This window comes from Stegastes partitus, unplaced genomic scaffold (assembly GCF_000690725.1).
Source record: "Stegastes partitus isolate 25-593 unplaced genomic scaffold, Stegastes_partitus-1.0.2 Scaffold1656, whole genome shotgun sequence".
In the NCBI taxonomy this organism is placed as follows: domain Eukaryota; kingdom Metazoa; phylum Chordata; class Actinopteri; family Pomacentridae; genus Stegastes; species Stegastes partitus.
In genome coordinates this window covers 187,106-197,718 of record NW_007579387.1, presented here as the reverse complement: position 1 = coordinate 197,718, position 10,613 = coordinate 187,106, and the positions used below count along the sequence as shown (strand labels likewise).

The following is a 10,613-nucleotide window of genomic DNA, read 5'->3' as shown; positions in this document are numbered from 1 at the left end:
ACACTGTTGAATATAATGATTATCCTTCAGGTCAAGGAGCTGCAGCTGGTCCATCCAATGGATACGGAACAAAAGGCAACGGTATGATGGTTCTTAAAGTGCTTTTCTGATGTCTGTTTATTATTTGGGAGCTACTGAAACAATCAATCTGGAGTCAAAATGGAGTAAAAAAAAAAAATTAGGAACAGTTGAGCTCCTTTGCCTATTGTAGTGTGTACTGTTTGTAGATTAATGAAAATCCTCTCATCTATTTGTGAGGTTATACTTTAAGGCTGAAATTTAAAAATGACAGTAAACTGTGTCACATTGTTATTAATAATAGTCATTCTGTAGGTCAAGGAGCTGCAGCTGGTGCATCCAATGGCAACGGAGCAAGACCAAATGGTACGAGATGTAAAGGGTTCATATGAGTGTTTACAGTTTTTGTATGTTTTTTTCTGTATCTTATGCTTGGTTCTCTGTCTATCAGGTCAGGCTGGAGCTAGAAGTAAACCCATGAAGGGATATGGCCGACCACCATATGGTGCAGGTAACTCATCTCCAATTACCTCGTTGTCCAGGAAACCAAAGCTCTCAGTCTGACACAACATGTATCAACCTGTACCTCTTTGGCTGAAGGTCCAGGTATGGGAATGGGAGTCCCCAGAGGTTTGGGAGTACCTCAGCTGGCCAGGAACCAGGGGAAAGGTGAATGGAAACCATGGCACAACACTGAAGACACCACTTTATACACCAGTAACAATGTCTGTATTTGTTCTTCCAGCGTATGGTGGTAATGGCTATAATGGTCATGGAGCTCAGCCCAGAGGAGGTGAGCTATATACCCTCCGACTCACTTCTGGATCCAATGAAGAATTAAACAAATGCTTTTTGTTAATGTGTTAATGTGTGTGCGACCTGTGTTCATAGGCTACAATGGCGGTTATGGCAGTGCTGGTTTGGGTATGGGACCTCGTTATGGAAATGGAGGGATGAAGGGCCCTAAGCAAGGTAGAAAGACGCTACTGCCATGTTAACAAAGTGTAGTCTTTTTTATGTCTTGGAGCTTCAGTAGAAGGCAACTGGATTTTTCTTTTTTCTGTTTGAGAATGTTTAACCTCTCTAAGAGGCTTCATCTTGTTGTCCTCCTGAACTCACATGGCTAATGGTTCATTAAAGCCTCAGGACTCACATGCCTCAGTGTGTGAATGGTTGTGAAACTGACAGGTGAGGGAGGACTCGAGATGTTAAATGTGATCAAACTTTCTGGGAAGAGAACTCAAGACTGCATTACAAGTACCTGATAAGTGGTGGGGTAGACCCCCTCCACTGATCAGGGTTGCGTTGTTTATTGTGTAGCGATGGTGTGAAGATGTTGAAGAAATTCTAATTTAAGCTCTTAGAAAACCATGACCTGGATCACTGAGAATCTACACAGATGATTTCCACATTTATAGATGACATGTTTTCCTATATAGCTCAATGTAATAATGTTAATATTCTAGGCTATGGTGCTGCAGCTGGTGCATCCAACGGACAAGGCGCAAAACCAAATGGTAAACATCACACAGAGCACAATATGTCACGTACGGTTAAATATTTTCAGGCCTAAAATAATCTAATGTTGTCAAAGGTTATGCTGGAGCCAGAGCACCAAACGGAAATGGAGCTGTGCCAAATGGTGGGTTAATATGCAAGAAACGTATTATAATGATGATTCATATAATTATGTGTGTAAGTATGTGTCATACCACTCATAATGATAGTTATAATAACATTGCTGATTGTTAAACTGTTGAGGTTACGGATACCAGACGAATGGTGGAGCTTCCAAGCCAGCAAAACCAGGTAATCATGGAGCCACAATTACTTATATCTAATTAATTTTGGATGTATGTAAAGTGTTACCTTTATGACACACAATGTCAGACGAGTGAGGGGTGAAGGGTGTTTAAAGCAATAACTATATCTTGACTATTATTTGTTCTTACCCATTTTGTATTAGCAGGATTGTTTTTGGTTAACATTAAAGAATATGTGGATCTTGCTACAATAACTGTGATGCAATTTTGTTTAGGGTTTGGTAATATTCCAAATGGATATGGCGCAAAACCCAACGGTAAGACAATCACCTCTTGATCTAATAGTGGTTCAAAGCAGTTTCTTCATCTTTCATCTAAATGAAATTAAGACATAATTGGTTTTCATGTATGTCTTCCAGGATATGGAGGCCCCAGAGCAGGTGCAGTGAGACCTCAGACAGGTGATACTTGAATTGCAAACCAGTCACAAAATATGGTTCTGAAATTTGTAGCTTTCTGTAATCATGTGTTTGATCTTAAGGTTATGGAAATGGAGCACTTCCCAATGGATATGGAGCCAAACCCAATGGTAAGTGGTTGTATATTTTTTGTTTTAAATGTTCCTCGTGTAGTGTGATGGTGAAATACTACAATCTGTTTGACTCAAGGTTATGGAGCTGCAGCTGGACCTAATGTTCCCAAAGGATATGCACCCACACCAAACGGTGACAGCCTGTTACAACACAAGCTTTTATAAATACTAACATGTAGTTTTCTATCAAATATGGATGCTTTTAAATGTCAAAATTTTAGACAAATAAAGGGAAATACAAAACACATTATTATTCCCTTTTGATGTGTGCATTTGCTGTGTCATAACTGGTTGTTTGTCTTTTTGGCTTGTATGATGGGTTTCCATTTTAAAGAAAGAAAAGTGCTTTACGTTTGTGTTGGCAAGTGTTTCGTTGCCCTCTGCTGGAGTTTGAACTGTACATTATTGCTTCTCTTTGTTTTCTGTGTTGTGACTGGACTTGAATATGATATGGAGAGTTCATATCACAGTGAATAACTCATTAAGTTCTTAAAGACTGAAAGCAGAAATAATTGCGCTTTTAAGCACCTGAGCCCCAAACAGTTTCTAGCTATAGATATTTTACTATTTATATTTTAATTTGTTTGTTTTTTTTTTTAAATAAAAGATGCCCTTCAAATCCTTTAGTGGGTTTTGTATGAAGTATTTTTTATTTAAGTATGATCTAGAAAACGCACACATAAAAATGTACTACATATAACAGTGTGTATTATATTTCTATTTACGTCTTTTATTTGTTTTAACTTCTCCATTTTCTTCCAACTTTGCTAAATTCTTTCAAAATCCTCTCACAGGTCACGGAGTTAGAAACGGTGCCCCACTGGGTGGATATGGAGGTAAATCTAACGGTGAGTTTCAGCTATTTAATGACTAATTTGTTTTTGAATTTCAAGAAGATGAGCTGTGGATGTAATTTTTTAACCGGTCTGTCATTTTAGATAGCCGTGTTGCTCCACTATCTCAGTCATTGTTTACTTATTTGTTATTTGGGACCCACAACCAAATAATTTAGCTGAATTTTGAGAATTGGGAATCTGTTTTCATCCATGGCAATTTCTGCAATTTCACTCTCAAAAAACATTTAAATTAGGGTCCCAAAAATCTCATGTAAGTGTATATATATGGATATATCCAAAAATATGGTCTTTGATCAATATGTCACCAACCTTTGAGGCTTACTGACATCAGTAGAATTTGACGTGTGGCAGGTATTGTTGTATTCCGTCATGCTGAAATGCGGATGTGGATTCATTTATAGGAGCACAAGAAAGTCATCTACAACATTGTTGTTGTTGTAACATTTTAAAACATTGTTTGCAGGATATGGAGGACCAAGCGGAGGCTCAAAACCTCAAAAAAATACCAAAGGAGTAGGAGCAGTTTCACCCAGTGAAGGTGTGAAAACACTTGGCAATGGTAAGAAATCTGCAGCATTTATGTAACACAACCGGTGTTGGTGTTGTCCAAACACCCGGAGCAGTGCTGCTACATTAGTGGTATTAAGAAAAGGAGGAATCATGATGTTATCAGCAAACATATAAAACAGAAGATGCAAATAAACTTTAAGCATCATTTTGCCTCATTTTATTTTTTGCATTCATTGACTCGAGGTCACGTCTTTATATCGTTGGCAGTGTTTATGGGAAATTTGACTATAAATGCATTATGTTTCCCAGGTTATGGCGGTGTACCTAATGGACCGTTGGCTAAAGCTGCCAATGCCGGTAAAAGCTACTGTATTTTATAACTCTTTAATTTCTGCTCTTGTTGGTTTTTCAGTTTGTTTTTCAGCCACATATCTGTGTTTGGTTCTCAGGTTATGGAGTGATGCCAAATGGAAAGGGTCAAGCTACAAACGGGGCAGGAGATTCCAATCAAAAAGGCCTTAAAGGTGGAGTTTTCTCTCCTCAGCAGCCCAGTGCAGCACCAGAGGAGGGCGTCGCACCTCAGCAAGCTCTAACTGAAGCTGCAGTGCTGGTTGCACCTGAGCCCACCAGTGGCATCCTTGTTATGGTCACACAGGAGAAGCACAAAAAGCTGCCTTCACCAGTGCCACAAGGAAAAAGCTACAAACAGACGCCGCTAATCCCTGAGGCCACACCAGAACCAGCACCGGTACTTCTTGAAACCAGCGACCCTCAGCCTGCAGCTGGACCCACATCTGGACCTGCACCAGAGCCGGCAGCTGTCTTCCCTCAAGGCAAGTACCCTCGACCTGAAACTAAAGGCTGTCGTCATTGGTTCCATTATTTAACACAAGTGTCACTGGAGAATTGGTTGTTTGACCTCAAACTCTGACTACACGAGGCTGTACGCTCAAGTTGCCTCCCAATGGAATAATTAGCATCTGTGTCAAGTTCTACAAATGTGTGTAAATTGTGTTTATCAGTGTAAATGGTTGGGTTCTTAGAAAAGGTTCAGTAAAGTAATATTCATAAATGTTAATGAAACGTATGGCCTCTAGGGTATGTGACTGGAAGCGCTGTGCCTGAGCAAAAAGCTGCAGAGGCAGATGTTGTTTTCGGGGTAGACAGCACCACAGATGCTGTCTCCGAAAGCACCAAACCGCTGAAAACCAAAGCTGTTCCTGAAACAGTGGCGGCCAAAAGCTCAGGGAGCATCACTCCTGAAGAAACAGTGGCTGCGGGTTTGCCTGAAGTCGTGCCAGAGGAAGCAAACATCAAGAGTCGGCCGGACACAGGACCCGACAGGCTCGGGGTCAAACATCTCCCTGCAGGGAAAGCTGGGGCAACCGGTAAACGAAATCTTGATTTGGGTGTGTTTACTAGAGTTGGACTGCATGTGTAAATGTGGACTGAATCCTGGGGTTATCCTAACTCTAAGTCTGTTTATGTTGTGATCTGACAGGATTCATCAAGCTGCACGACTTCTGTTGTTTTAATCACTTGGGTTCATTCTAACTTTTCTCTAATACTTAAACACATAATAAATATGATTTATACATATTTACAGACCCACTAAGGTTGGAATTCATAAATTCTTGGTATAAAAATGAGGCAAATGTTGGTCATAATCCTTTTTAATTTTTCGTGGTTTTTTTTTTTTTGTTTTCTTTTTTTAAAAATTGTATTTGTGTTTCTGTCGTGCATGTTCTTGTCTTGTCCACAAAATTACCAATAACTTGTGTTCAAAATGGGTTTTTTGTTTGTTTTTTGTCACCTAATATTGCCATATATTGTGTATTGAAAGAATGATTGCGTCACCTTTGAGGCAACTGTCTGAGAAATATGTGTATTAGTTACAGAAAACAACTGATCCTTCTCAGAGCTGTCTGTTAATATGAAGTTAGCAGACAGTTTAATTAGCTCAGCATGATGACTGGAAGTTATGTTAAAATGACACCAGCTGACCAAAGTGCTGTACATATTTTAACACAAGCAACAGCAGAAATATGTGCACAAAATATATATATGAGGGCTGCAAGGTAGAATATTAGTTAGCATCATTGCCTCGCAGCAAGAGGGTCGCCAGTTCACATCCCGGTGAGGACACCCGGGATCTTTCTGTGTGGAGTTTGCATGTTCTCCCCGTGCAGCGTGGGTTCTCTTTGGGTTCTCTGGCTTCCTCCCACAAGGTCCAAAAACATGTTGAGGTTAATTGGTGATGGATCGTTTCTAGCCAGATGCTGAACTTTTAGTCTTTGCCTTTCAGAGAATGGAGGAGTCACCAAGGGACAGGGAGCTCAACCAGCCAATCCCGGTAAATGTTTGTCTCTGTTCTTCAAGCAATAAGTAATTATAGTTTGGTTTATATCCTCAAAACCCAAAGTGAAAGGACCATTCAATAACTCAAAGTGTGCCTCTTGTGCATATATACACATCTATGTGTTTGTTTTACTTTAAATGCTTGACTTGTGCTTCTTTACATGTTGGTGTTCTAGACTGTGGACCATCAGGAGTACCAAACGGACAATGGATGAAAATACCTCGACCTGGTAAGCTGAGAGTTAAGCTGATGCATCCCAAAATGATTTCTACACTATATTCAGTGGTGTAATTGTGTTTTTAGCTTCTGAAATGTCACTTTTACTGCTTGTCCCAATAACCTCAGACAGATAAAATCCTTAACAAAGGGAAACTGCAGTGTTGCAGCCACCACACACACAAATCATAAAAAAGTGAATAAATAAAGTTTTTAAGTGGCTCAGGGAAACTTTACATCAACATTACTGAAAACTAATTGTTTTTTGTTATTGGAGGTTATAATGGAGGTGCTGGAGCAGCCGGTGGCACAAATACTAAAGGTACTAATGAGTCAGTTGGTGGCAGAGCACTATTGAGTTAACAAAACCTATTGTTTATTTTTATTTCATTTATTTATGATTCTTTCATTGTTTTTAGGTTACGGAGCAGGAACTGGTGCACAAAATGGATTTGGTGCTAAACCCAATGGTAAATATGCTATATTCTTTATTTTCAATGATTATTTGAATGAAATACTCAATATGGTGCAATTTGCAAATAAACATTGAAACATCCTGCTGGTTTATTGATGATATAAAAGCAGGAAGTTTATACAGACTCGGTAACAGTGATGCTGTTGTTCAGGATACGGTGCCGGTGCAGGAGGATATTCAAACGGAGGAGGAGCTAAAGCAAACAAACCAGGTAAAGAGCCCAATAAAATAAACTATCCATATGTTTTGTATGAAGTGCGTGTACTTTTGGGAACATACTGCTTCACTTTAAAGGCCATAAGTTTAATCAAATTTGAAATTATTTTGTAATTTAAATAAATGTGCATTTCATTTTTCGTTTTTCCTGCGACTTGCTTTGATGCTTTTAAATAAAAAGCGTGTGAAGGTGAAGCCCTTACATTTGATTTGTTTGTCTAAAGCTTTTCGAGCAGGAGGCTACACCTTCCCTGGACTCAGCAATGGATACGGAGCAGGTAACATTTACCAGCGATGCAAAGTTAATGTGAAGAAAGTGCTTTGATATTTTTCTTTGTTGCATTTTTTCACTTTTAATTTTGATGTGATATTTAAACTGGATCTCTGTTTGCAGGGCTTGGGTATCCCTACGCTGGGAAACCTCAACAACCTGGTAAGTTGTTTTTGTTTTTGTTTTTTTCAAATGAGAGCCATTCAGTCTGATAACAGGGGAAAAAACTGTGAGTTAAAATATCCAATACAATCTGATAGTTGCTCTGTTTGCTTGCAGGTTATGGACAAGGAGCTTATCTTGGAGCTGGATATGGAAATGGGAACTCATATGGAGGTGCAGTTCCAAAGGAAAAGCTTTAAATGTCGTCTTTTAATTCATTTTTGTTAGCTGGTGATTAGTTAGAGCTGAGTTTTTATTGAAAATTTGCCATTTTTCTCAGGAAATGTGGCTCCAAGTGAAGCAGGCAAGTCTAAATCAGGTAGGACTGAATCACTAAACACACGTAACTCACTATGAATCTATGATTTAGTAGCTGCTGCGCTCTAGTTTTAGTTTAAGCTGTGATCACTAAGGTACTTTCTGATTTTTTATAGGGTATGGAAACGGCTATGGTGCTGGTGTGCAGCCTGACTATGCAAGTAAGAGCAGTTTATGAAGTTAATTCGGAAAATCTGTTTTCATTTTTTTGTGAATTACACTAAAGTCAGCATTTCTCTTGTTGCCCAGGTCTTGGTCAAGGTGTGCCGACTGCAGAGGGTAAATCAGGTACAGTATGGGTGATGAACGAGGATACTGTTAAAGCTGGAGTAAGCAGACTTGTTTGGTTTCACTGGGCAAAGAATTCCTTCAGTGTTTTGAAACTTAGGAAACTAAAAGTCTGAACCTTGTCTTGAGTAAAGAGCTCCAAAGCTAGCAGCAGGAATATGATGTGGTGGCTGAACGGGTTAAACAGTTTATTCAGGAAAGTGTCACAAGTGACGTTAACTTTTAAACCATTGATTTGAAGTGTGTGCATGTGCTCATCTGTTGTGAGGACCGACAGGGAAGAACTGCAGGACAAAGGATGTATTTTTGAATTGTTTTTTTGCCTTTTCCACATTTCTGCCTACTACAGCTTTACAGATAATTACAAAACAAGGCTGAAGTACATTTGATCAACAAGACATGGGGTGTGAAAGAGTAATAATCTATTGATGCTGATTCTGCAGGTGGAGCCGGACAGATTCCTTACAACGGAGCCCCAGTAGTTCCTGCCGGACTCGATGGTAAAATCTCGTCATCATGTAAAAGTCAAAACAGCAGTCAGAATAATCTATTATATGAATTAATATTGAAAACTCCTTCATTCCATAGAGTAAAACTCTGATTGATTGATAGCAGCGTGCTACTGACCACCTCAGACGTGCTCTCGATGCACAAATCTTTCTGACTCATACATTCATACCAGCTCAGATTTTCCACTGTGTTTGCTCTCACTGTACTCATCTGATTATTCCACACTTTCAGCATCAAAGGTGTAAAACCGAAAAGATATGACACACACGTTTGTTTCTTGCGTAGGAGTGAGTCAGTTTGAGCCTCAGTCTGCTGGATTTGGTCCGAATGGAAAATTAGGCGGCATGTACGGCGGTATGTATAACTTAACACATTCAGATCCGTCGCTTACAGAACCCTGCTTACAAAGTCACCTTGAGAAAAAAAGAAGCGACACACCTGTATGTACAGCAGAGCGTTAAACCAGAACTTTCTCTAATGTTACAGGAATGGGCGGCTTGCCTTTTGGAGGTCAGACACTTGGAATGGGTGCAGAGAAATCCAACGCCAAGTATGGTGAGTCACTTGGAAGGAAAACAGGAGTCACATTTATGGCTTTTTGAGTTTATAGCTAACATATATAATATATAAAATAACATTCAGCTTCTTGTTGGTGCACAGAACTCCCATATAAATCTCAAAAGTAAGGTCATTTCTCTTATTTTCTTCTAAACTCTGATACAGGCATTGGAGGACTACAGTTTGGAGGTCAGCCCGCCGGCACAGGAATGAATAGTGCAGGAAAGTATGGTACGTCTGCATGCCTTAAATTGTGTGTTTTTAACGCATAATTAAAGCTTTCTGAGAATCAGTAGAGTCACATTTTTTTCTGTTTCATAACTGTTTTCCTCATTTCCCTCCAGGTTATGGAGCTAGCCCCTATGGGCCTGCAGGTGATGGTAAATCAGCAGGAAAATATGGTGAGAACATTTTTGTCTGGAGCTCTCATCAAAGACTGTATATAAAATATAATTCAAACCCTGCTTCAGATAATGTTAATTCAACATGCTTGCAGGTGGCCTTGGTGCTGGCATGGGAAGGGATCCTGCAGCAGGAAAATATGGTTAGTGTGAGGAAATAAAAAGGGCTTTTGCTGTAACTAATACTCTTAAATAATCTTTCCATGAGGTGTTATTTAATCTACACTTGACTGTAAAAAAGGCTTAATTCTAGGAGTTTGTGATCTCGGTACACTATGCTCATCTGTGCTCAGGATACGGTGGGTTTCCCAACGGTGGGCAACTTCTTGGTCTTGGCAGTAATGGAAACACTGCCGGCAAATATGGTGCGTCTGTACTTGTGATTTATTTGCTTTACTCTTCCAGTCATGAGCCTGTTACCCTCAAACCTTTCTTTATTATTTACCTCTGTAGGTTATGGACAGCTGCCTTATGGAGCTCAACCAGCTGGACTGGCTCCTGAAACAAAGTCTACTGGCCAATATGGTAAAAACCTTTAAGGGAAAAGTTTGACATTTTGGGAAATACTTTATACACTAGAGGAGGGACAAATTAAAGGAAAACCCTTGAGCGATCCAGTGGCTTCCTTATGCATGGTCTGGGTCCACTTGTCCCCTCAGAGGAAAGAGTCACTACACATCATTACAAAGCTGTTCTGAGTGATCATCTTGATGTTAGAATTAAACATTTCTATCTTGATGGGAGTGGTCTCTTACAGGAGATCAGTGGCTCCATCCATAGATTTGATCATCAATCACGTTGTAGCTTCCACAGTCAACACATGTTCGAGAGCACTGTCCACCATCAACATAACACCAAAAGAGGAAACACCTTGAAAGACAGCAGAGTTTAGGAGACTTGGAAAGTCAGTGCCAAGGCTTACTGAAGCTGTTCTGGTGGCACGTAGCGGCTCAACACGCTACTAAGACACTTGATATTGGGTTTTCCTTTAATTAGTCACCTGTATGTATTACAAATCAGCTGAGATAACTCAACTTGGCTTTTGCATGTTAAATGTGTTGGATGATGGTGCCGCTATCGCTCACCTGGTTGAGCTGGC

General features: G+C 39.8%; 1 protein-coding gene across 1 annotated transcript in view; it reads left to right on the top strand.

Annotated features, from left to right (window-relative positions):
• Nucleotides 1–322: 322 nt before the first annotated feature.
• The window catches only part of cmn (calymmin), a gene marked incomplete at its 5' end in the record, with an annotated part of 20,995 nt that continues 10,704 nt past the window's right edge, over nt 323–10,613 (top strand). Inside the window, 28 exons of the mRNA XM_008301313.1 lie at nt 323–384; nt 470–529; nt 619–675; nt 779–811; nt 910–990; nt 1,485–1,535; nt 1,613–1,660; nt 1,780–1,827; nt 2,057–2,098; nt 2,201–2,221; nt 2,323–2,370; nt 2,450–2,506; nt 3,168–3,225; nt 3,710–3,789; nt 4,050–4,097; nt 4,190–4,573; nt 6,046–6,093; nt 6,275–6,328; nt 6,593–6,637; nt 6,735–6,785; nt 7,231–7,284; nt 7,557–7,613; nt 7,874–7,918; nt 8,007–8,052; nt 9,277–9,344; nt 9,458–9,514; nt 9,808–9,870; nt 9,968–10,030. Of these exons, the coding sequence (XP_008299535.1) occupies nt 323–384; nt 470–529; nt 619–675; nt 779–811; nt 910–990; nt 1,485–1,535; nt 1,613–1,660; nt 1,780–1,827; nt 2,057–2,098; nt 2,201–2,221; nt 2,323–2,370; nt 2,450–2,506; nt 3,168–3,225; nt 3,710–3,789; nt 4,050–4,097; nt 4,190–4,573; nt 6,046–6,093; nt 6,275–6,328; nt 6,593–6,637; nt 6,735–6,785; nt 7,231–7,284; nt 7,557–7,613; nt 7,874–7,918; nt 8,007–8,052; nt 9,277–9,344; nt 9,458–9,514; nt 9,808–9,870; nt 9,968–10,030 (1,829 nt within the window). The remainder of the gene's footprint in view (nt 385–469; nt 530–618; nt 676–778; nt 812–909; nt 991–1,484; nt 1,536–1,612; nt 1,661–1,779; nt 1,828–2,056; nt 2,099–2,200; nt 2,222–2,322; nt 2,371–2,449; nt 2,507–3,167; nt 3,226–3,709; nt 3,790–4,049; nt 4,098–4,189; nt 4,574–6,045; nt 6,094–6,274; nt 6,329–6,592; nt 6,638–6,734; nt 6,786–7,230; nt 7,285–7,556; nt 7,614–7,873; nt 7,919–8,006; nt 8,053–9,276; nt 9,345–9,457; nt 9,515–9,807; nt 9,871–9,967; nt 10,031–10,613) is intronic.